The following is a 25974-nucleotide window of genomic DNA, read 5'->3' on the forward strand; positions in this document are numbered from 1 at the left end:
TCTGGTAATTCGGGATCAGGTGCGGATAATTCGGGTTCGGAGTTCGGATTCGGGAAATTGTGCCCACCCCTACATACATGTCCGTTAATTTGTTAGCTCCGCGAGATGGGTTAGTTAGGGTCGTCGGAATTCCTCATCGTCGGCGAGCGATGTCCTCAGCGCGGCCGTGGTGCGGTTGCGCCGTCCCATTCATCCAAAGACCGCCGTCGCCACCGGCAGTTGCGCCGTCCACATCCCCGAGGAAAAACGAGCCCCGCGAGCAAAGGCGTCACCGTGAATTCTCTCGTCTCTCTCTCTCTTTTTCTGACTCCAACGTCCTGTGTTAGGAGAGAAAAAAAGTTAGTTAGGACAAGATTAACACCCTGGTAATATATGTGTAGATAGAAGTGCATGCAAAACAGAAGGACCATCAGGGGCCATCAGCCGTTAGTTCAGATGTTACTGTTCCTTGGCTTGGAGCTACCATTTGGGATTGGGAGGGCGAGGGTCACTACTCAATAAACAAACCTGACAAAGCGAGCTTAATCAACTTGGAGTCAATAATGGAGTAATCATCGTGCACATGGGGGCATGGCTCACGGCCACGCCGAGCAGAGCCGGGGGTGCAGCGGCGAGGGGCTGCGCTGTCTTTTCGCTCGCTGCCGCAGGCATGGTCCAGCACCCTAACCTACTGATTAGGCAATCTCCGGCATAAAAAGAAACGGAAAAGAGAGGGCGATCCCGAGCAGAGGAATGATCTAGCCTGCTTTTCCGCTCCAGAACTGTCAGAGTGAGTGACGCTTTTAGTCCATCACGGATCGTATTGTTGTTTACTGCCCACTCAAGGCCTTGCTACGTGATCGACGTGTACGAGATTGTTTGTGGTAACACGACACGGTAAAAATGCATGACTCCCGGACTCAGTTTACTGGTTTAGTTGATAAGATTGCTGCACTTACAATTTTTTTCTTTCCATTTGTCTCGAACTAGAAATCACAGCCCATACCTGTCATTCTTAGTTCGGAAAAATAGTTTACATCCTAGAAAAGGACGCGATGGAGAATTAACTAACCACTCGTCTTGGAGGAAAGAAAACAGTCATGTGCACGATCATTCTCCGAGCATTTCAGTTTTTAAGGAAATGCCCAACTGTTGGTGGTCGATCCTCTCATGGGTCACTGATTTTACAGCTATTCGGGAGTTGGCAGATACCTCTCCCACCTGTTGATTTTTTGTCTTCTGGAAGACGTTCACAAAAAAACCCCTCTCCCTCTCCCCCCTCCAGCGGCCAGCCCATGCAGACTGGCACTGATCAACCACCACCCTCATCCAGCGTATCGTGCTCCCTAATTAACTAATCCCCCCTGCTTAATCTAATCACGAAAGCCCAACAACAAAAAAAAAGCTACAATATTGCCCATTGACCCTCATTAACATGATAATCCCAGCTAAGCCCCCCTTTATCCGCTGAATGGGCCTACTCTGTCCGAAGTCGCACGGGGGTGTGTAACCAATAAAATTGTTTGAGAGGTGAAACTACAAAAGTGGCACACCATGGGTCCATGGCTGGCGGCAAGCCAGTGGCTTCCCCATTGCCACTGTCGGCAGTCGTTGGGAGGAGGAGAGCTCACTTGCTATATAAACGCCAGGCCCTTTTACGCCTCGGAAATTAGCGAAATTAAATCGCCCGGAAAAGAAAAGGAGAGATAGAGAGAGAGAGTAACAGACGCGCTGGGCGGCGTCTGTGTATGGGCGCCTCCCTCCCCGCTGGATCTGCGGCCGCGAGATAGCAGGCGGCGGCTCCCGTGAGATTGTTCGCAAAATCTCCCTCGCCGGCGCGGCGATTCCATGAGAGGTCGGCCGCTCTCTCCCTCGGGAGGAATTGGTTTGAGTTCCCCGGATTTTTCGCGGCTTCTCCGGGCGTTTTTTTTTTGTCGGTGTTGGGAGTCTGGGCGGCGCCGCGGCTGGCGGGCAGTAGTAACCGCTTCAGTGCAGTGCAGCGCAGCGGTTTTGAGTGCGGGGGTGGCAGGCTCCGGGGGTCGCGAGTGGTTGGTGGCGGCGGGGGACGCGTGATCTAGCTGGGTGAGTGAGGAGCTCGCGGGGCGATCGCAGCCAAATGCTGCGATTCGAGGGAGCTGGTCTGATGGTTTTGCGCAATCGGGGAGTGTCCGATTCCACTTGGTAGCAGCGGCGCCTCTTGCATTGGCGTATGGTTGGATCTGGGGTCACGCGTCACTAGCCGCTTAAGCTCGATGCGAAATCTGGGGGTTAATTTGATGTATGGTCCGCTTGATTGGGTCGTCGTTGATGACTTGATGTGGATCTGATTCCCAATTGTTTGCTCCCGTGTTGGTTTCAGGTTGAGAGCTCGGCACTGAGGAAGCGGATAGCCTGATCTTTGCTAGTCTTGCGGAGTTCTGACAGCTGACAATGGCGGCAACACTGGCGTGGCGGTTCAATGGAACCAATGGCGGCAGCCATGGAGGCGCAGATCTGGTTGGTCTCCTCTCGGATTCTTGTGGTTCTCAGCTTGTTGATTGGTGGCCAGTCACTTTCTCATGTTCATCAGCCAAAAATTTTGTTCTCCTGTTGCTTGGAAGGAACTGGTTGCTTTGTATGAGGTTTCGCTGCATCCATTTTGGATTTAACTGTACGAAGTGTTACGGTATGATATGCTTTGAAAGTGAGAGCAGTATTCAGTCCATTGGAAAAAAGTATTTCCCACGCGTATTTATGAAATATTTAAAGTGAGATCAGTATTGAGTCCATTGGAAAAAAAAGTATTTCCCACGCATATTTGTGAATATTTAAGCAGTGGGGTTTTCATGCTGTATTTTTTAAAGATCCTTTTTTAATCCAGTTAGCTAGGTCCATCAGCTTGATAGTCAGCAGTAGTTTGAAAATCTGTCTTGAGAAACTTGGAAGCTCTTATGTCCTATGAACTCATCCTTTTTCAATAAGAAAACAAGGACATGCTCCTGTTCTACAAATAACACAAGTGCTGTTTTAATTGAAAGTCATGCCATGTGTCTTCAGTATGTTACCTTTTGGCATCTATGACCATTGGAAAGAATTGGAAACTAGCGTTAATGTAATGTACCTACTTGGATGAAGTGATAGCACCCAGAAAATGCTTACTTGACTACACATCATTACTGCATCATTGCATCATCTTGATCTTTCAATCTCAGGTTTGCTATTTGTTTCGGATTGAAAATGCACCCTTTTCCTCTCTCCTTTGCTATGTTCCATCATTATTCCCTTAAGTCCTACTTTTTTTGCATATAAAATCATGTTCTGTCATACATTTGATAGCACAGACCAGAAATTTAAATCCAAATAATCAGGGGGGAAAACTTGACTCTAAAATAAGTTTCTTATTGTTTCAATTTTTAGTTTTTCTATTATCTGCCAAGGTTTTCTTTGTTAAAATTAAGTAATGACGAGTAGTTTAATATGCACCTTGGACACATGGTCCAGTACATTCCGTGATGAGATATGAACTCATGTAAATTTCAGAAGTGATCTTTGAATTTTCGCATCATGATTTCTTGATAATAACTGCTCTGTTGCCCATTAACAGGAAAAACATGTGGACAAAGTTCAAGAATCAGAGCCACCAACTCCTATGTCAGTCATGAAAATGGGCAAGTAAGTTTTAACTCTGCTTCGCGGCGCTCAGTGCAAATTTACATAGTTAGGAGAGAAACGAGACTGGAGATTTTGATCTCTAACATGGCAGTTTCACTTGTGAAAGGTCCTCTATTGTTATTTATTTTTAAAAAATAGAGTAGTTGATTTTGACTGTAAAGTTTCATTCAATACAGCCATTGTTAGTCTTCAAGAGAAATCCAGCAAGTACTTCAAATTTTTTTCGTCCACTTAACAGATATGTGATTGTCTGCTCTTTAAAACAATTTGATTTGAGAAATAATTGTAGGAGAGCTTGCAACACTTGCTCCAACACATCACCAATATTTTCTGCATCGAGTAAAACTTAACTGCTCCTGCCGTTGATTTTTCTTATTATGCTTTAGCAAAAGAGTATAAAAAAATATACTGGCATCAAAGTACTCTTTGGTGAGAAATTTGCCAGTATGATTTCATTTCACAGATTAAACAACTTTATGCATGTCTTTTTGTCGAAGTTTGTAATGGTTAGTTGCCCTAATTCTAGAATGACAAGAGAATGGTGGGAGTATATACCTACAGTGGTCTATCAACTAGATTTTACAGGATACTGATAGCCAACTAAGAATACTATTGGGAAACACCAATTGCCATGCTATAATTACTCTATATGCAATGCAAATTTACCAGTACCAATAATAATGAAATTATTAATCTGGGATTGCTATTTATAATCTCTTGGATCGTGTTGGAATGGACATTGGGTTGTGGGGATATTTATGTCAGCCAATCCTTTGTGAACTTTTTTTTCCAGAAAAATATTTCAAGTAATTCACCGCAATCATGCATCTTTTAGTATCATTTTTCCTAATATGCCTAAAATTGTGCTCACGCAACACGTAGGAGCTCATTGAGATTCAGAGCCTTATAATTCTGTATCTACAGGAACCGAGTTAATGTGGAGGACGAGGAGACTCTTTCAAGTGTTGCTCATTGTATTGAGCAGTTACGGCAGAGTTCTTCATCCACTCAAGAGAAAGAGAGCTCTTTGAGGCAGTTATTAGATCTTGTTCAAACACGTGATACTGCATTTGGAGCTGTTGGGTCACATTCACAGGCCGTTCCAATTCTTGTATCTCTTCTTAGGTCTGGACCATCCGGAGTTAAGATGCTGGCTGCCACTGTTCTTGGGTCTCTTTGCAAGGAAGACGAATTAAGGGTGAAAGTCCTACTTGGTGGTTGCATCCCACCATTGCTTGCTCTTCTCAGATCAAAGTCAGCTGAAAGCCAAACTGCAGCTGCCAAAACCATCTATGCAGTTTCACAAGGTGGGATAAGGGATCATGTTGGATCAAAGATTTTCTCAACAGAAAATGTTGTTCCGGTACTATGGGAGCAGCTTAAAATTAGTCTCAAGAATGAGAGTTTGGTGGATGGCCTTCTAACTGGATCGCTGAAGAATTTATCAAAAAACACAGAGGGGTTTTGGTCAGCAACTGTGCAATGTGGCGGAGTTGATATACTTGTAAAGCTTGTTAGTTCGGGAAATACAAACACCCTTGCAAATGCTTGCTATCTTCTTGGGTCTTTGATGATGGAAGACTCTTCTGTTTGTTCTAAAGTTTTATCTGGAGAAACAACAAAGCAGCTCCTAAAGTTACTTGGTCCTGGAAATGAAACTTCCATAAGAGCTGAAGCTGCTGGGGCTCTCAAATCCCTTTCCGCACAGAGTAAAGAGGCCAGGCGTCAGATAGCTAATTCTAATGGTATTCCTGCTCTTATAAATGCTACTATTGCTCCATCAAAAGAGTTCATGCAAGGTGAATCTGCTCAAGCATTGCAAGAAAATGCAATGTGTGCATTAGCAAATATATCTGGTGGTTTATCTTATGTAATCTCAAGCCTTGGTGAGAGTCTCGAGTCATGCTCTTCACCTGCACAGATTGCAGATACTCTTGGTGCATTGGCCTCAGCCTTGATGATATATGACACAAATGCAGAATCTATCAGTGCTTCTGATCCTCTTGACATTGAGAAAACACTGTTGAAGCAGTTTAAGCCTAAGGCGCCCTTCCTTGTGCAGGAGCGCATAATTGAGGCTTTGGCTAGCTTGTATAGTAACCCAGTTCTCTGCAAGACGCTAGCAGATTCTGATGCCAAACGCTTGCTTGTTGGTTTAATAACCATGGCAGGTACTGAGGTGCAAGATGACCTCACGAAATCACTTTTTGCTCTCTGCAAGGACTGTGATCTATGGCAAGCTCTGCAAGGTCGTGAAGGTGTTCAGCTATTGATTTCCTTACTTGGTCTTTCCTCAGAACAGCAGCAGGAATGTGCTGTTGCTCTGCTTGCTCTTCTATCAAAGGAGAATGATGAGAGCAAATGGGCTATCACTGCTGCTGGTGGCATACCTCCTCTTGTACAAATTTTAGAAACCGGATCTCCAAAAGCTAAAGAGGATTCAGCGATCATACTTGGCAATTTATGCAATCACAGTGAAGACATAAGAGCATGTGTTGAAAGTGCAGATGCTGTTCCTGCTTTACTATGGCTTCTGAAAAATGGAAGCGATAATGGTAAGGAGATAGCTTCTAAAACACTGAATCATCTCATCCACAAGTCAGATACAGGAACTATTAGTCAGTTATCTGCTCTTTTGACAAGTGAACAGCCTGAGTCAAAAGTTTATGTTCTGGATGCTTTGAAAAGCTTGCTCTCTGTTGCACCACTCAATGATACTCTACATGAGGGCAGTGCTGCAAATGATGCGGTTGAGACAATGATTAAAATTCTTAGCTCACCCAAGGAAGAAACTCAGGCTAAATCAGCATCTGCTCTTGCTGGTCTATTTCATTGCCGCAAGGACCTCCGAGAAACTCATATTGCTGTGAAGACACTTGGGTCAGTTATGAAGTTGCTTGATATTCAGTCTGACAAAATACTAATGGCTGCATCATGTTGTCTAGCTGCCATTTTTCTTTCAATCAAGCAAAACAAAGAGGTTGCTGCAATTGGACGGGATGCTTTATCTCCACTGGTCTCACTTGCAAATTCTTCTGTTATTGAAGTAGCAGAACAAGCGACCAGAGCTTTGGCTAATCTTTTTCTTGATCAGGAATTATCTCTCCAGGTGTCTTTTGAAGAAATTCTCTTCCGTGTAACACGTGTGCTAAGAGAGGGAACTATTGATGGAAGAACTCATGCAGCTGCAGCAATAGCTCGTCTTTTACAGTGTCGAACTATTAACCAGCTGCTTTCAGATGCTATTAACCGTTCTGGGTGTGTCCTTGCTCTAGCTGGGCTCTTGGAAGCTGCCAATGGTGAAGCTGCTGCAACATCAGAAGTTCTTGATGCACTGGTGCTATTATCACGATCAAAGGCTTCAAGTGGGCACACCAAGGCTCCCTGGGCAGTTCTTGCAGAAAATCCCCACACAATACTTCCCCTTGTTTCATGTATAGCTGACGCTGCTCCCTCCTTACAAGATAAAGCCATAGAAGTTGTGGCAAGACTCTGTTCCGACCAACATGATGTTGTGGGTGGTTTGGTTTCTGAAACTCCAGGTTGCATGCCATCAATCACACGGCGAGTCATTGGCTCTAACATGCTTAAAGTTAAAGTTGGTGGATGTGCTCTTCTTGTTTGTGCAGCAAAAGAGCATTGTCAGAAGCAGATAGAGATTCTGAATGATTCAAGTCTATATATTCAAATGATTCATTCTTTAATTGGTATGATCCATATGGCAAACACGCCTGCTGAAAGTGGCAGTGGTGATAGCATAGCAGATATTAGGATATCCAGACACTCCAAAGAAAACAACAGTGATGGTGAAACTGTGTGCCGTACTGCTGTAATCTCAGGCAACATGATTCCACTATGGCTTCTTGCTGTCTTTTCTCGTCATGACAGCAAAACAAGAGCAGAAGTCCTAGAAGCTGGAGCAGTTGAAATGCTCACTGAGAAGATTTCACAAAATGCATTCCAATATGTGGTATGTTAATGCTATTTGCTTCCATTACTTCTGTAATCCTTTGCATGGATGCTAGTTGGTACATGAATGCTAGTTCTCTCTTATGCTTTGATAATTTTATGCTAACTATAATTATAGCTAGTATAGTTTCGCTAGCTCCCTAGAACATTCTTTCTGCTTTTCATTGCTGGTTAATTTGGTAACACCTATATATTTTTATACTCCCTCCGTTTCAAATTGTAGGTCGTTTTGGCTTTTCTGCATACATAAATTTTGCTATGCACGTAGAAATATGCTGTCTTGATAGACTATGTATCTGAATTTGCTAAAACGACCTGCAATTTGGAATGGAGGGAGTACTTTAATGTCCTAATTTTCCAATTATGTGGACAAAAGTTTTGGTTTCAGAAACTCATTGATGCTTGTCTAGAGTAATCAAGTTATGAGAACCTCACTAAGAAGTAAAAGTAATTATTGGTAGACTGGAGTATAACGTTTGACCAAATTGGTTGTAAGGATTCCATCTATTTTACATAGAAAAAATAGTTTAATTTGGACAGTGTAATAAGTTTGCACAATCTTTGCCAAATAGATATTATATTGGTTGGTTCAACCAATCTGCTTCTACTTCTGTTCTTAATTACATTAATATGTCTTATAAGCCGATGCACAGATAACATGCTGGTCAATCTGATTTATTTATTCCACTCTTTTGACACTCATGATATATTCAGTACTACAATGACATTTCCCTTGAATATTTGATGAAGTTCTATTTGGCATTTCATTATTCATTCTATAAGTCAGCATATCTCCTTTGGTTAAAGACTTCAAAATCAGATATGACCAGAAGTAAATTTAAATTGTGTGAATTGCTTTCATCTTATTGGTTGGATACCATAACTACCACATGTTTACTTATTTGGCATTTGTACATAAGGGCATTAAGTATTTTTTATGTATAAAAAATAAGTTTAACATTGCAATTGCTTAAAATCATTTTCATATGGAATGTCCATACTGCAAGTATCTGTCGGAATTCATATTCTTCTGTCATTTTTTCTTACCCACTATTTATTCTCTTCTTACATGTAGCTTTTTAAGTTTGTTTTGATTTTCTGCAAGTCTGTGACTGCCCTTACATATGTTCATGTTCTTTGTTAGGGTGAAGAAGATAGTACCTCATGGGTCTGTTCCTTGCTTCTTGCTTTGCTATTCCAAGAAAGAGAAATAATTCGATCAAACTCAGCATTGCACTCCATTCCTGTGCTCTCAAACTTGTTAAGATCAGATGAGCCAGCATACAGGTACTTTGCTGCACAAGCTTTGTCAAGTCTGGTCTGCAATGGTAGCAGAGGAACTCTTCTGGCTGTTGCTAATTCTGGTGCAGCCATTGGACTTATATCTTTGCTTGGATGCGCTGATGTTGATATAGCTGATCTTTTGGAGCTATCAGAGGAATTCATGTTGGTGCCTAATCCTGATCAAATTGCATTAGAGAGGCTGTTCAGAGTTGATGATATCAGGGTTGGTGCAACTTCCAGAAAATCTATTCCTCTTCTTGTGGATCTACTTAAACCCATTCCTGAAAGACCTGGTGCTCCTTTCTTGGCCTTGGGTCTTCTGACTCAGTTGGCAGTTGATTGCCCCCAAAACATGCTGCTAATGGCTGAAGCTGGAATCCTAGAAGCACTTACCAAATATCTATCTCTTAGCCCACAAGATGCAACTGAAGAAGCTACAACTGAATTGCTGGGCATTCTCTTCAGTAGTGCAGAAATAAGGCACCATGAGTCAGCACCTGGTGTTGTTAACCAACTTGTGGCAGTCCTCCGTCTAGGAGCAAGGAATTCACGTTACAGTGCTGCAAAGGCATTAGAGAGCTTGTTTTGTGCTGACCATGTGAGGAACAGTGAGTCAGCTAGGCAGGCCATTCAACCACTTGTGGAGATTCTGAGTACTGGCATGGAGAGGGAGCAGCATGCGGCTATATCAGCCCTTGTTAGGCTTCTCTGTGACAATCCCTCAAGAGCACTTGCGGTTGCAGATGTTGAGATGAATGCTGTGGATGTTCTGTGCCGTATTCTTTCTTCTGACTGTTCAGCGGAGTTGAAAGGAGATGCTGCAGAGCTATGCTGTGTTCTATTTGCAAATACAAGGATCCGTTCAACAATGGCGGCAGCACGTTGTGTGGAACCCCTGGTCGGTTTACTGGTTAGCGAAGTGAACCCTGCCCAGCTTTCTGTGGTCCGTGCATTGGATAGGGTTCTAGATGATGAGCAGCTGGCAGAATTAGTGGCAGCACATGGAGCTGTTGTTCCTCTTGTCGGTCTTTTGTATGGCAGAAACTACATGCTTCATGAGGCGGTTGCTAGAGCTTTGGTGAAACTTGGAAAGGATAGACCAGCTTGCAAATTGGAAATGGTGAAAGCTGGTGTAATTGAGAGTATCCTTGATATTCTCCATGACGCTCCAGATTTTCTTTGCATTGCATTGGCAGAAATGCTTCGGATTTTGACAAACAATGCTAGCATAGCAAAAGGTGCATCTGCAGCCAAAGTAGTACAGCCTCTTTTCTCTTTGCTCTCTAAGGCAGACATGGGTCCTGAAGGGCAGTACAGCGCTTTACAGGTTCTTGTGAATATTTTGGAGCATCCTGAATGCCGCGCTGATTATAACTTGACACCTCGCCAAACTATTGAGCCAGTCATTACTCTATTGAATTCATCCCCACCAGCTGTGCAACAATTAGCTGCAGAACTCCTATCCCATCTTCTTTTAGAAGATCACCTCCAGAAGGATACAATAACAGAGCAAGCTATTACTCCTCTTATTCAAGTTCTTTCATCAGGTTTGCCAAATCTACAGCAGAGAGCTATAAAAGCTCTTGCCAACCTGGCAATAGCCTGGCCAAATACAATTGCAAAGGAGGGTGGTGTTTTCGAGTTGTCCAAGGTTTTGTTACAATCTGACCCACCTTTGCCTCATGTTGTATGGGAATCTGCAGCATCCGTCTTATCTAGCATTTTGCAGTACAGTACTGAGTTTTTCCTTGAGGTTCCTGTTGCAGTACTAGTGCAGTTGCTCAGGTCAGGAACTGAAAGCACTGTTGTTGGTGCTTTGAATGCCCTGCTTGTATTGGAGAGTGATGATTCAACAAGTGCAGAAGCAATGGCTGAAAGTGGTGCTGTGGAAGCATTGCTAGATCTCCTGAGGAGTCATCAATGTGAGGAAACTGCTGCCAGACTCATTGAGGCTTTGCTTAACAACGTAAGAATTAGGGAGGCGAAGGCTGCTAAAAATGCTATTGCACCTTTGTCCATGTACCTTCTGGATCCACAGACACAGTCTCAACAAGGAAGATTGCTTGCTGCTCTTGCTCTTGGAGATCTGTTCCAAAACGAAGGTCTTGCTCGTTCTACTGATGCTGTTGCAGCATGCCGTGCTTTGGTTAATCTCCTCGAAGATCAACCAACTGAAGAGATGAAAGTGGTAGCAATTTGTGCCTTGCAGAATCTAGTCATGTACAGCCGAGCAAATAAGAGAGCAGTTGCTGAATCTGGTGGTGTTCAGGTCCTGCTTGACCTTATCAGTTCAAGCAATCCTGACACTTCTGTTCAGGCAGCAATGTTTGTCAAACTTCTGTTCAACAATCACACTATACAAGAGTATGCAACCAGTGAAACAGTGAGAGTTATAACTGGTAAAATAATATTCCTTTCTTGTATTCATATTCATTTTGCATATTAACGTCACTATTATCCAATATGCCTGTCATAATAAAGATGTTAATATCCATGTTCAGCATTAAATATAAGTAAGTTCTAGGTAATATATTGCAAATACAGGAATCGAGGTCCTCATATTTGTGAAGTTCAGAGTTACTTTTCCAGTTCCAAACTGAGATTATTGTTTTTTGCAATTATTAAGCAGAACAGTTGCTTTTGTGTTTAGTTCGGCTAAAAAGTAAGCTAAATTTCTTCTGGCAACCTGGAACATAATTTTGTCGTAATACACAGAGTGTATGTATCTAATCTAATGTGGATCTTTGCTTGCAGCTTCTATTGAGAAGGATATATGGGCATCTGGAAGTGCTAATGAGGAGTATCTTAAAGCACTTAACGCTTTACTTAGCAATTTCCCTCGTCTAAGGGTCACTGAACCTGCTACATTATGCATTCCTCATCTTGTAACGTCCCTTAAAACTGGTTCTGAGGCAACTCAAGAAGCAGCGCTGGATTCACTATATCTTCTCAGGCAAGCTTGGTCAGCTTGCCCAGCTGAAGTATTCAAAGCTCAGTCAGTGGCTGCCTCTGAGGCTATTCCTTTACTTCAGTACTTGATACAGTCTGGCCCACCCCGGTTTCAAGAAAAAGCAGACCTCCTTCTTCAGTGCTTGCCCGGAACACTTACAGTTACCATAAAGCGCGGTAACAATCTTAGACAATCGGTTGGAAATCCTAGTGCATTCTGCAAGCTTACTCTTGGAAATAATACACCGAGGCTAACAAAGGTACACATCTCTGACCATTAAATAACTTGCTACAGCCTACATTTATTTTATCTCGACATGTTTCTTTTCCTATTGGCTTTATGTTCATTTCTATTCCGGGCCGCTGATGCAAAATCCGACAGTTGGCTATTGAGCTCGGACAATGTTTTGTGGAGAATAGTGTTCTCATTGTGCTTGATGTGATGAGCCTAACTGGAATTTACTTTTTAAGGCATATTATTCCATTACTTAGTCCTACTGCTTCTGATTCTTAGGCCTGTGAACTGTGAAGTATTTAAATTTAAGGACGTGCTGTACCAGGTCATGACTTGAATAAACTAAGCTCCAGTTTACCTTAAAACGTTCTTCTTCGAAGTTGCAGTTTAACTTGTGAACAGCATCACAGTGGAATAAAATTGGTAGTCAGATAACTCCATAGTTTCAGTGCCTACAGCAAAGCATATTGAGTAGTAGTCCATTTTGCTATATGAACAATATGCGCCTATAATCGATGCATCTGCTAGTTTTCTTCTTAATAGTGAACTGACAAGCCATTCACCTCACACTACACCTGGCTTTGAACGTTATAGTTTTATTGCATGCAAGCATCGTTGACCTAACTTGCATGATTTCATCAAAGATTGTATCCACTGGCGCAACTCCTGAATGGGATGAAGCCTTTGCATGGGCCTTTGACAGCCCTCCCAAAGGCCAGAAACTCCATATCTCGTGCAAAAACAACAGCAAATTCGGAAAGGTATGAAAACATCGGAGATTTATTACATTGACTATCTTAGATTCCTTTTCTGGTCCATGTCATTCTGATTGGATCCTCAATCTCTCTGAATTTGTGGTTGCAGAAGTCATTCGGGAAAGTGACGATCCAAATCGACCGGGTTGTCATGCTGGGCTCAGTCGCTGGCGAGTACACCCTGCTACCCGAGAGCAAAAGTGGTCCCAATAGGAACCTGGAAATCGAGTTCCAGTGGTCAAACAAATAACTGTATACCTACATAATTTAGGTGTTCTTGTGTAAGTTAAAAGTTCTATAAGAGGTCCAGAGTGGTTTCTTGTTTTGTCCTCTGCTAAAGGTTACCCAGTTTGTGCATCATTGTAAATAGCAGGCAGAGAAAGTTGTCATTTGCCGTACCTTTTTCCAGTGAGATATAAACAGACGAGTTCTCAGATGTTTTGTACTGATTGTAACAGGATTCATTCGTTTATTTTTTTTCCTTATCCCGGGATTTTGTCTTTGTAAAGGTTGTAAACAGAATAAATATATGCTGTGGTTAGGTTCTGTCATACGGAATGAAATTCTGCTGTTCATAACCAATATCTGTTCCTATGTTATCTTTGCCATGTTTGTTCTCATGGTGAGGATGCAGACCGATGGCAACTGAATTCTCAATTGATCATTCTATTGTGACCGATTCGAGTGTAGTTTCGGTGTTTATTTACTGATCTATCACAGTAACCATAGCAAGGACTAGTTTGTTGGGTCATGCCAAATGGTTCTTCGAAATGTCAGTTTATTTCCAACATGATAATCTTGCTTAGAGGCACATACACAGTTACACACGCACAGTAACACACCATCCTAAGCGGCTGCTCCAGCAGCTAGACCGTGAGGTCGAGCCCTGGCCCTGGGCGTGGCCTCACGCCGCCACGCGCTCGACGAACGTGGCGGGAGTCCTGGCCCGTCGCGTTAGAGGAAGCGCATGGTCAGGTGGCCCTGGCCCTGGCCCTCGCGCCGCCGTGTGCAGACGAGGCCGCCGCGCCCGACCGACCCTTCGCCGCGATGCGCGATAACGAGGCGCCCGTCGCCCGTGCGCGTGCGCACCAGCGCCGGGCGCCGCCGCAGCGACGAGATCGGCGGCGGCAGGCTGCTCTCGCCCTCCGCCCAGCGCGACCGGCCCCAAGGCGCCGCCGGCTCCCGCTGCGGCCGCGGCGGCGGAGGCGGCGCGGGCGCGGGCGCGAGCGGGGGCGGTGCTGCCTCGGCGGCGGCGTTCGCGCGGAGAAGATCCTGGAGGCCGGCGACGAGGTCGGGGTCGGTCGGGTCGACGCGGACGGAGAAAAGCAGCAGCATCGTCGCGTTTGGGTGGGTGGGAGCTCCGAGCTCAGCTCGAGAGTTTCATGTCCGCGTGTCAGTGGGTCACTGGATGGCTGCTCGATCGGGGGATTCACCGATCGAAGTTCGCGATTGGCAGTTTATTCTGTCGGCGCGTAGGGCCCACAGGTGGACTCGCCAGTTCGGAACGCTTTGGTTCGCTTTGGGCTGGATTAGCCAGCCCATCGAGCTGAGCGGATCGTGGGGCCCACAAATTTGGTTCAATGGAAGGGAAGAGTTGAGCTTGATGTATGGGTCTGGCCAAGCGGCCCGCGTGCATCAGCCAGTGGTGTCTCAGAGGCTGATAAATCCAGCCCATTGTAAATTTTATATGACTCCTAAAACGAAAAATGACCCTTTTGACACGTACGGAGTAGTAAGTCTTAATTAAAAACATTAATTCCCTTTTTAAAAAAACTTTTACTTAAAAATGTAGTTTTGTAACTTATAATGCTAGTATACAAAACATGCAAGGAAGAAGCCAACGACACGTCAACTAGGGGTGGCTTAGTGCCTACCGATATCATGAGATAAATCTTCATATCGAGAGTTTGTTTCTTCTCATCCTCTATTTATGTTTCCGCAACTCTTATTTGCAACTTGTGTGCCTTTACATTCTTAGTGTAATATCTTGCTAATTGACTATAAGTTACAAAACTCTTTTGGGACGAGGGTTTCACAGTAGAAGAATCATAAATGCACATCTAGATACTATGTTTTAGTTTCTATCATGGTGCGTTCTAATTGAAGTTATAGATTAAGATTTTTAGTTTGTCTATTTCACTTCCTTCTCCTTTTAGGCTACAAGCACTGATTTCTTGCAGCGAGGTCTCTCTTACGCTATCAAGGTTCGCTATCTCGAAGACATGTCTTTCTCAAGAGATCCCACTCCTAAGAGGCTAAGACCAACCGTCAGCACGTGGGACAAGTGTTCCACGGCGTTCCTCGCCAAATTCTCCCCGTTGGACAAAACAAATGCCATATGTGGAAGAATTTCAAGTTTCCAGCAGACATGGATAGAATCCATCCCGGAAGCTTGGGAGAGACTCCAAGAATACATACTCGCCTGTCCTCATCATGGGATGGACGAGTGGCTCGTGCTCCAAAGTTTCTACAATGGGCTAACGACAACATCCAGAGCCCATCTCGATGCCACTGCTGGAGGAGCCTATCTGGACTTGACAATTGCCAAGGATACGGTCTTAATAGAAAAGATGGTCTCCAACCAGGGCTGAAACGAGGAGCGTCTCCAGCCCAGAACAAAGGCGGAATGCATACCGTCAAGGAGACGGACATGCTCGCCGCCAAACTGGACCTCCTACTGAAGAAACTCGATGAAGGGAACCGGCAACAGATGCCCATTCCCATTCATGCCATGAACTCGTACCTAACGTGTGAGGTTTGTGGTAACGGTGGACACTCGGGGAATGACTGCCCCGAGACCCATGAAGACGCAGCCTACGTCAACAACAACAACACCGGGTTCCGTCCACAAGGAGGCCAGGGGTGGGGTCAAGCACGGCCACCATTCTAAGGAGGACAATTTTAACTCAAATTTCAATTTGAATTTCAATTCGAACCAACCCTCCTTGAGAGATCTAGTCTTTGGCCAAACTAAAATAAACGAATCTTTAAACAAAAAGCTTGCTGCCAATGATAAAATTTTGGAAAATATAAATGCAAAAGTTGAAACTCTTTCTTCTGCAATTAAAAATCAACTAAGTTTCAACAAAATGATAGAAACACAACTTGCGCAAAATCACTGATGTTGTTCCTGTTTCTGAGTCCGGGAAGATTCCGGGACAACCCGAATCTCCCGTTGAAACTGCAAAAATGGTTTCTACCAGGTGGGACAACCTTCCACGGCAGACCTCTCGCACTAACCATGCAGGAAGAACCACGCACCCAAGGATGAATGCGTGGGGCGGGCTGACAGCAAAACTACATGGAGATCCAGGGGTGCCCATGATCAGCTGTTGCATCTTCAATCAATCCTATAGATGGGCTCTCTGCGACCTTGGGTCAAGCATAAACATCATGCCCAAGGTAATCTTTGAACAATTACAGTATCCTGCTCTTTACCAGACCCGTATGTTCGTACAGCTTGCAGATTCCACAGTCCGACATCCCGAAGGGATTAGTCGAAAACATCTACGTACGAATCTGGAACTGCTTCGTCCTCGCCGACATTGTCATCCTCAACATGGAGGGGGACTTGGATCTAGATCTTATTCTCAGACGCCCTTTCCTGAGCAGTGTAAAGGTTAGGATCAATGTCAGATCTGGAGAAGTCCAGTTCCGCATCGGGGTCGACAATATATTCTTTAAATTCCTCTACAGGAAGGAGCAAAAGTTCATGATCCAGCATGCTCACGACGGGAGTCCACTCTAGGGTGCACCTGAACCCCAGCCGGAAGAACCTACGACCACACGATCAAAGAGAAGACGTGCAAAGAAGATGTGGCGTAAGGTCGCGAGTCTGTCTTCGTCCAATTCTCCAGGATGAGCCGAACCATGGTAAACAAAGCAGGAGAAAGGCCCCGCTCATCAGACTCAAAACGACGAGCCCTTGCCGAAGGTAAATCAGTACGTATCCCATATTTATTTTCCAACATTTTGCTTTTCTCGACTTTTTCGATTTTTCTCACTGCATATTTGAATTCTCAAAACACTCATGCATGCTAGAAACTTTTCTAGCATTTTTTCTGTTTTTCACAAAAATCCAAAAATATTTCCGAGCATGAAAATCCTTTGAAAAATAAATCTGAACATCATTTCGAAGCAAAGTTTGGCCGGCACCAAAAGTTTAAAAAGACATGACCGATAGAAGGGCAGTGGGCCACCATGGGTTCGGCCGAACCCTAGGGTCGGCCGACCCCCTGCCAACGGATAGTGGGCTCATTCTTCTCCAACGGTCACTAGCCGTTGAGGCTTGTCTCCTCCAACGGTGCCCGGCCATTCTCTCTTTAAATAGAGGCCGAGAGGTGGGTGTTGAGCTCTCACACTCAACTCTCACTCACTCACTCCCTCCCTCTCAAACTCTCCCAAACTTTGCTCTCGAGTTTTCATTGGATTTTTGCTCAAAATTTGATTTCAAGAAACCTCTTTCTCTCATTTGTTTGCTGCAATAAAGAAGGAGCAACTCACGGGCAAGAACGTTCATTTTGGTTTCACTAACGTAACCCGTTTCGAGTTGCACGTGTTTAGTTTTGCTCCATCATAAAAGGTTTAGGGCGGAAGGTCTCCGGCGCATTCAAGAAGATGAAGGGTGGAAGTTCATCCCGTTCTCGGGGTGGCTCAAGCTCGTACACACCGGAACCTACACCTACACCAAGCACAATGGACTATGAGGAAGAAGAACAATACGAAGAGATGCAAGCCGAATCGCAAGCCGAGGCCATAGAGATTGACGCAGAAGATGCTCCCTACCTCGACTTGCGAGATGATCGTGAACGTCAAGGCTACGCCATCCTCAAAGACCGAAGCTTCGTCCACACCCGAGCATTCGATCCGGTCCTCCTCATCAAAATAGGTATGTACGAAGACTTCTCTAACATTTGGTATGGAATTGGATGGGATAACTTCGTTCCCGTTGAGAAGTATGGTTCTCGACTCCTCACCATCTAATTTCTTTGCACACTTCGGGAGGTGAAAAACGGTGTTTATTTTCGACTTTTCGGGAAAGAGTATTTGCTTTCTTGAAAAACTTTTGCCGGCCACCTCGAGTTCAACAAACGCTGGCCAATTTCTCTTGAGCAAGCTTGTCGCAGTTTTAATCGTCATGAGTTTTAGGGCCAGATTTCGGGTCAAGTTGTCCATGGCAAGTTTGCACCTCGGTGCAGCGATATTCATAATCCGACTCTTCAGTTGATGCACAAGTGGTTAACCATCACTCTCTTTCCAAGAGATGATGTCCGACCGTGCGCAAGAATGAGTTGCTCATTCTATATGCCATGGTCAACAAGATCAAAATCTCCCCCGCGCAAGGTTTGGTTAAGCAATGGCTTTCGAATTTCAAGATGATGGGTCCTATTGAGTGCACTTCTTTGATTACTCGTATCGCTACACGTATCGGAGCCTTAGAGGTGAATTCTATTCCTTTCATTGAGGGCGACCATGCGTATATCAGCGAGACTTATTTGATCCAAGGTCACACACTCAAGAAAGGCCCGAATGACTCTTTGATTTTCTTCTACTTGGGTTTTACAAATGAGATTCCGCTACCCAATGTGGAGTTCCATTTGTATAGCTGCTATTCGCTAACCAACCCTCTCGTTCCACGAGAAGGAGCTCGTAGGCATAGATCTTCTGGTTTATCTGGCAGGATGACAAGAAGCAGGACCAGAAGGGAAACAGAACCGACACCACCGCCTCAGCAGCCACAGCACCCACATCAGCATGAGGCTGGTGGTTCGTCATGGCACAGTGCCAGCACTGAGGAGTGGGCACGACATGCACCAAGTCGCCGGTCCACCAGTTCCAGCTCTAGTGGAGGCCCGAACCTCATCAGACGGACGGCGTCGTCCCGAGGTTTCGGAGCCATCACCCAGCTGTGAGGTGAGCTGCGGGTGCAGAGTAACAACATACAAGAGACACTGCACCAACACATCGATACAAACTAAGCATGGCAGCGTCACACTGGCGAGAGACTCCACGACATGGAGCACTTGTAGTTGCAGCGATAGGAGGAGTGGAGGGCGTGCTGCCGCTGGACAGGTTTCAACCCCGATCAGCCGTAGTGAGCCTGAAGCTAGCTTGGAGGAGGACCCCCCACGAGAGGTAACTTGTATCATTTATCTTTACCGCTTTCATGACCTTGCATGAAACCCATAAAATTTTGCAAAATTAGCAAATCCATAAAAAAATTGCATAACTAAAAAAACAAATAAAAATTTGCAAAACTTAGAAAACACCAAAAATATTCCTTTAATATGTGTAGTAAGTATGGTGTAAGTTTTCCTTGTTGAGATGATGAATAGTTGCTCTATTAATTTCCTTCATATGCTTAGTTACAACTTTATGCTCTGCCTAGTTTTGGGTTTGTTGGCTTAAAAAGTTCAAACCTTAAACTTGAAACTTGTGGGTAGCAAAAAGCATGATCCAAATCTAAGTTATTGTGAGCTATGATATGGTTAAATAGAATCGCTATAATCTTCTCTTACGTAATGCTTGATATCCGGAGTATTTAATTTTGAAAACACAAAAATATAATAAAGCTCCTCGATGATATGAAAATTCCTATCCAAAGTCATATGTTGTTTTCATTACAAAATCTTCCACATATGCAACTTTCTCATTGAGTTTTGTCAAATTGTTGTGACCCTTAGTGAGATTCATTTCATACTCCCATGATCAAGATCACGTACACATTTTCACCACATGCTATGCTTCTACACTAGAAGTAAGCAAATATCCATCCATCCACAAAATAAAACTCCAAATCCATGTATGAAACCTCTCTCTCAAAAACATATCAAAGATATGGGGCTATGCAAAAAGAAAATAAAAGATGCATACCCAAAGAAGGTATGCCACATGCTCAGGCATGTCAAAAAAAAAGAGAAAGAAAAGATGCATACCCAAAGAAGGTATGCCACATGCTTAGGCTTGTCAAAAAAAAGAGAGAAAAGAAAAGATAGCCCCTTATCCAAAAAGAAAGAAAAAAAGAGATGGTGCATACAAAGGAGTTCATACACCATCCACCAAAAATATCCACACACTTGCACATCTTGATCAAGGTTTATGACTTGTTTCTCCTTTGGATCTGGTTTTTGACTTAGCAAAATATGAGAAGCAGGTATGCCTTCAAAACCTCCATACCTACAGCACCACAAAAATAGCCATTAGAGATAGGTCGAGAAAGAAAAGGCACAATAAAAAACCTTGGTAAGGAATCATACACATTGAGCAATCCGAGAGATCATCCGAGAAACTTTATAACTTTCTTTTGAAAAACTTTACAAAACCTCCTGATTGACGGTTGAACTAAAGAGAAAGAAATATGAGCATTCTATGATACCGTTCTAACTCTCAACCACCAAAGATGAGGTGAAGTATAAGCTCCACAGGAGTAAGGTAAGAACAAAGGACAACTTATTCAAAATCAAGGTAAGAAGTATTTTGAAAAATATAAATAATGATACCCTGAATACTTCCGGGTGAAATGCTACAACGGTATATCCGTGCGCTTGCGGATCCTTCTGTAAACGTTAAGACATACCAACAAGCATTTCTGGCGCCGTTGCCGGGGACACCCCCGTCCCTTGTGATTGCGCTAAGAAATGTCAACAACGGATAAGGAAACCGGTGTCCGACGAACAATTCGGCAAGTTTGTCGAGGTAATAAAGAAGTTGTATGTCAATATATCACTTCTTGACGCTATGCAGGTCCCGACCTATGCCAAGTATATCAAGGATATTCTTGGGAACAAGAGAAAGCTGCCCACCACCGAGGTTGTGCAACTCACAGAGCAGTGTAGCGCAGCTATACTCGATTCTCTCTTGGAGAAGAAGAAGGATCCAGGATGTCCCACACTCACATGTTCAATAGGGAGTCAACACTTTTCGCACGCACTTTGCAATCTGGGAGCAAGCGTCAGTGTCATGCCTAAGGTAGTTTACGATAAACTAAATTATCATGCGCTTGCCCCTACTGCTATGTGCTTGCAGCTAGCGGACCAATTGGTCCGTTACCCCGCGGGAATTGCGTAGAATGTTCCGGTAAAAATCCGGAACTTCCTCATTCCCGTTGATTTTGTCGTCCTCGACATGAAAGTTGACACCAAGACCCCTCTCATTTTGGGAAGGCCGTTCTTGAGTACCGCAAATGCACACATTGATGTGGGAGCTGGAGAAATCCAACTCAACATCAATGGGCAAACAGAGAAGTTCGCCTTCAGACCGAAGGTCGAACAATGTTCCCAGGTCAGAACTTTCAACTGGAAAACCCCCGAGAAAGAGCAGAAGAAGACATCAACCCCAACAATCGATATCATTGCCAAGCTCTTAGAACAACTAAGAATTGACAAGGAGATCAGGGTGCACAACTACAGGAACGCAAGACTAAGAATCCTTCATAGAGAGTTTGAGGAATCGGAGGTGAAAGCGGTCAAAACAAAACCCGCCACCAAGAAGGATGGCAGAGAAAAGTGTCTTCGTCAGGAGTTCCATCCGGCGATGACAACAAAACCCAAGGTATGGAGAGTCCTGCTCCGGACTTAAAACCCGAGCTCTCACCATGAGAACCATGGTACGTACCCATTCTTGCATTTGCATATAGGATAGTTTCAAATTCTTGCATTGTTTTCCTTTCACAGCATGGCATGCTTAAATTTTGAATCAAACTTTCATTCAAATTTAATTTTGCATCATTCAAGATTGCATAAAAAAAATTCGGCCAAAGTGTAGGCTAGCCGGCCCCAACTTCTCTCCTTTGGTTAGGGGGCAGCAGGGAATGAGGAACTTGGAGTGCATGAGAAGCAAAAGAAAAGGAGGGAAAGAAGAATGAATGGCGCAGGATCGAGTGGCTCTCATCACGGCCGGCCAGCCTGCCCCTTCCACTCACGTCCCGTCTTCGCCCACTAACGCACGATCACCAGCAAATCTAGAGGGAGTAGACCGACGCCGTGGCACGCTCGCAGCCGTGCTCAGGCGGGCTGGCCTGCCCCACTCCGCCCGGCCTGCCTCCTGCGCTCGGCTATAAAAGCCAACGAAGGTGAGTTCATTCCTTGCACCTTCAGCTCGAGTACGCAGAAAACTCCCCAGTACTCGAGTTCTCTCTTCTCTCTTCTAAGTGTTCTTGCTTAATGAAGCTCTTTTGAGTTAATTAAGTGAAGTACTCAAGTGCTAGCTCCTCTAAAATATAGTAGTAGTGCTGGAATTAGCTCAGCAATAATCAAATAAAATTAGTAGTAACTCTCTCCACTAAAACGAAAACTACAAAAAAAATTTCCATTGAATTAATCAAGGTTCTGAACGAAGAACGTTTTGTGGTGGATTGTTCCCCACAAAAACGACTAACCGCTGACCTCTCCTAGTATTTTCCCTGCATATTCTCTGCACTAATCTTTTGTAGTAGTCATGTCGGTCTGGGGGAACATCCGGAACAAGGTGAAGAAGCTCGACTCGTCATCCCGATCCCGGAGTTCGCGAGCGTCATCAGCCTCTTGGGATGACATGTCGGTGGACTCAGTCCGCCGACCGTCACGATCCCAGGAAGAAGAGGAGGAAGCCCCTGCCTCTCCAGCAGTCCCGAGGCCCCACCTCAAAATTAGAGTTCTGACTACGGTCGACCAGATCGTAGTCCGGACCGATTACAAGCGAGATGCCTTCGAGCTGCTGAAGAGGCAGTCGTACAGCCACGCCAAGCGGTTCGATACAAAATCCCTCATGAGGACGGGACTCCGCCAGGACATGAATCGCGCATTCACGGATGCGGGATGGTCGCGTTTCGCCAACATCACTGAACCATGTTCGCATTTTCTTACCATGGAATTACTAACAACGCTGCATGTTGAAACGGTTGGAAATGAAACTAAAATACACTTTCACTTTTTCAACGAGTTCTTTGAAATGCCAATCAGATACTTTAGTAATGCACTGGGATTTAGTAAGAAATGCACCTTAGAGGCTACTGCATTAACAGAAGAACATGATTATGACCGTAGTGCTTGGTGGAATGAAATCTCAGATGAACCAGTAAGTAGTAAGAACATCATTGTTTATATCCATAATTCAACTCTGAGAGTCCTAGCCAAGTACCTTGCTATGGTAGTCTTTTCCCGAGCAGACCTCAGACTGTGTAGCTCCTTGGAGCTCATGTGCATGTTCGCTATGGCAAAGAAGATTTGCTCCTTTGAGTACGACTACCCGCTCACGCAGGGGCTGTCGGATCTCACTGCCCGGGTGGGTGCCTTGGAGTTACATCAGGAGGAGATAGGACTCAACCTCGATCACAACACCAGCCTCACACAAGAGAACTGGGGGATGCTATCCTCTATGTCCTATGACTGGCACCAATGTACCTACTACCCCCACCACATCCAGACCAACAGTCCTGAGCTTCGTTGAAGCTTGGGGGAGAGATTGTCAGTGCCCAGGTAAGTCATCATACCCACTCGTTCAGCTTTGCCATGAGTAGTAATAGTAGTTATTTTAGTAGTAAAAAAAGAAGAAAGAGAGAGAGAGAGTTGCCATGTTTAGGATAAATTAGTATCATATGTGTGGAAATCCATGTAAGAGCTTATCTTGGAAATGATGAATAGTTGCTCTGTTTGAGCTTTGCATGTGCCCCGTTTACAGCTTTTTACTCATCTAGTACTAGAGTTAGTTGGCACATAATAGACACATTCTAAATCTGTTAGCGTGGGAGCATTAACATGATTTCTAAGACTAAGTTGTTGTGGGATTCGAGATGGCCTACATTGGAGTTAAAACTGTATGCCTTAGTAAGGGAAATTCTTGGAATAAATTAAAACATGGTAAAAGGTTTCCCTGTTGGTTTACATGTCCCATCCAGAGCCATAATGTTATATCTTACAAAAGCTACCATAGGCTATCTTGATTTGCTTTGAGCCTTGTCGAATGGTGAGTTCGCTTGAGGAAAGGTACTTGTCATCTGCCGGTCTTTCTCCTTCGCGTACCCATTTCCTTGCTAGTCTCAAAATGTCTAGTATGACAATCACCTACTCTGGGTATTGCCATCCACTTTCGCCAGACAATTCCACCACAACTCCAGCCCAAAATCTCCACTGTGTGCTATTCATTCCAAAAAGGGTCAAAAGTTCTTCATAAATTCCCTCTGAAAAATACTCGTATCAGGAAGGACATGGAGTAATCTTCTTTAAAAAATGAATGATAAAAAGAAGTACCCATGATCCTTAGCAAAAAGAGTTCAAAAGAGGAGTTCAAATAAAATGACCCAAAAACATTTCTAAAAGTGTGAGTCCATTTCTCCCTCTCCCCTGGACCTTTGTGATTCCATAAGATCAGAAGGACCTACCTCTCGCAAACCACTCTTCGGCTCAGCAATACAGGTAATCAAGGTATGCCACACTCTTCCTACCCAAAACTCTAGATATCAGCCTTAGAATAGGAAGAAGTTAGTCAAGTTTCGACCATGGGGAGGATCATACACCTTGAGCGATTGAGAGCACCTTCAGAGAACCTTAACCATATCTATGCATAGTGGCAAAACATTCCGAGAATGAACCTGAACAGGAACACAGGAAAATATTCCGGTGAAGGTTGTTCAGTCCTCCAACCGCTCAAGACAAGGGATGAAATGTGAAATAAGCCCCATCAACCAGAGCAAATAGGTATAAGCCAACTTACTCGACGTACATACGGATAGAATAATATGTTGTGTGCAGGGTACCTGCAGAGGGCAAATATTGATGAAACTCCTAATCCACCGAGCCTCAATGTTAAGCTTTGCTTGAGGACGAGCAAAATTTTAAGCTTGGGGGGTTGTTGACGGCCATTATTTCACGTTCTGACTGTCAACTTCTCGGGAATAAATTGAGTTCTTGCACCATGTTCCATACATATTTTGTTTAATACCTGCAGGAATTGTGCCTGCAGGAATTCACTGTCCAAAGAAGATCGAAATCAGAGAAGATTCAGGCCACCTGGCATATTCTGTGGTGGCCGGCCTGACACCTGCCCATACAAATGTGCAATATTTTTACAGGAGCAACTTGACACGTTCATAATGCTCCAGAGCGAGGCGAACATCTCAGATTCAGTTGGTGGACCCGGAAGGCACAAGGATCAAGCAGAAAACCCACAAGCCAGTGCCCAGATCGTCAAATGGGGAAACTACCCACCTCAAAGGCATTGTGGAGCATTGATCTGCAACGTCGGCGAAACGGAGGGCCAAGGGGCTCCGGAGGCAGGCCACCCGGCCTCCCCCGGGCCGCCCGGCCTAGGTGTCCACGCGTCAGAGTTAAGCATCCGTCAAACCGACATTCAGGAGCAATCAGGGACGTCCAGAAGAAGGCGGTGGCCAGATGGCCACACTCCTAGGCCGACTGGCCTAGGATGGGCCACTTGGCCCCACTTTGCATCCTCTCGGCTCCCGGCTTCGCGTGGGAGTTAAGCACCGCCTCTACAGTTGCGTACACCCGGCGCTACTTGAATTACCTGCCATTAACCGCCCTTGGAAGTCCCTCTCCATCACTTGTAAACACACACTCAAAGGAGCAATTCTCTCTTCTCAAGTCTAGAGTAGGTTAGTAGTTGGGAGTTAGAGTCGAGTCGAGCTTGTCTCGGGGATCCGGAGTCGTCATTGGTGCTTGGTATAAGCTCTTGTATCTTTTCCTTTGACTATTTTAATATAAATAATCTTCTTTATTTACTTGAGTCAGCTTTACTTTCCGCAAGTTATTTAGCTTCTCAAGTACTAGTACTTGTCTGCGGAAGTAGTTTACCTCTAGTCCAGTTTAAGTTATCAGTTTACCTCTAGTCCAGTTTAAGTTATCTTTCTTGTCTGTCGGAGCTTGTCTTACAGGTTTTCTCGCCCGTACTAGTGCAACTCAAGTTAGTTCACTAGGTTGAGGGGGATTTCTCTTGAAGGCGTCAAGAGAAATCCTAATATCGAGAGCAGACGTGGTGTCATACTCAGTACTAGCTAGGAAGTGTGTTCCACCCCACGGCACCATAGTGGTAGGCGGCAAGTGGTGACAGCCTTGTCCATCCCTCGTAGTCCACTATGTTCGGGTGTTTTCATAGCAGTAGTTGCTGAAGGACGTCGGACTCCATTTTCATCCCTTTCTGAGTCCTTCTCTTAGGCCACCG

The 25974-nt window shown here is 44.5% G+C and overlaps 2 protein-coding genes and 1 non-coding gene across 4 annotated transcripts; 2 read left to right on the top strand and 1 right to left on the bottom strand.

The window, feature by feature from the left end:
* The first annotated feature begins 1547 nt into the window (after window positions 1-1547).
* Window positions 1548-13404, top strand: LOC120671006 (protein CELLULOSE SYNTHASE INTERACTIVE 1-like). Of its 2 annotated transcripts, XM_039951199.1 has the most exons (8): window positions 1553-1834; window positions 2339-2475; window positions 3563-3630; window positions 4555-7600; window positions 8744-11282; window positions 11638-12092; window positions 12712-12828; window positions 12932-13404. In XM_039951199.1, exons 2-8 carry the CDS (start codon window positions 2410-2412, stop codon window positions 13070-13072), a joined length of 6432 nt encoding a protein of 2143 aa, XP_039807133.1. In that variant the 5' UTR covers window positions 1553-1834; window positions 2339-2409; the 3' UTR covers window positions 13073-13404. The 2 variants fall into 2 exon arrangements, with proteins under 2 accessions (XP_039807134.1, XP_039807133.1); XM_039951200.1 differs by lacking the exons at window positions 12712-12828; window positions 12932-13404 and adding an exon at window positions 12662-12706 and having other exon boundaries at window positions 1548-1834.
* Window positions 13405-15153: 1749 nt separating this feature from the next.
* Window positions 15154-15262, bottom strand: LOC120671673. The gene has a single exon (XR_005673772.1). It is a non-coding gene; the product is annotated as a small nucleolar RNA R71 (small nucleolar RNA).
* A 6636-nt stretch (window positions 15263-21898) lies between these two features.
* On the top strand, window positions 21899-25477 carry LOC120669573. The gene is made up of 2 exons (XM_039949362.1): window positions 21899-23276; window positions 24760-25477. Exon 1 carries the CDS (start codon window positions 22258-22260, stop codon window positions 23245-23247), a length of 990 nt encoding a protein of 329 aa, XP_039805296.1. The 5' UTR covers window positions 21899-22257; the 3' UTR covers window positions 23248-23276; window positions 24760-25477.
* Window positions 25478-25974: the final 497 nt, after the last annotated feature.

This window comes from Panicum virgatum, chromosome 4N (genome assembly GCF_016808335.1).
Source record: "Panicum virgatum strain AP13 chromosome 4N, P.virgatum_v5, whole genome shotgun sequence".
NCBI classification, from domain to species: Eukaryota; Viridiplantae; Streptophyta; class Magnoliopsida; order Poales; family Poaceae; genus Panicum; species Panicum virgatum.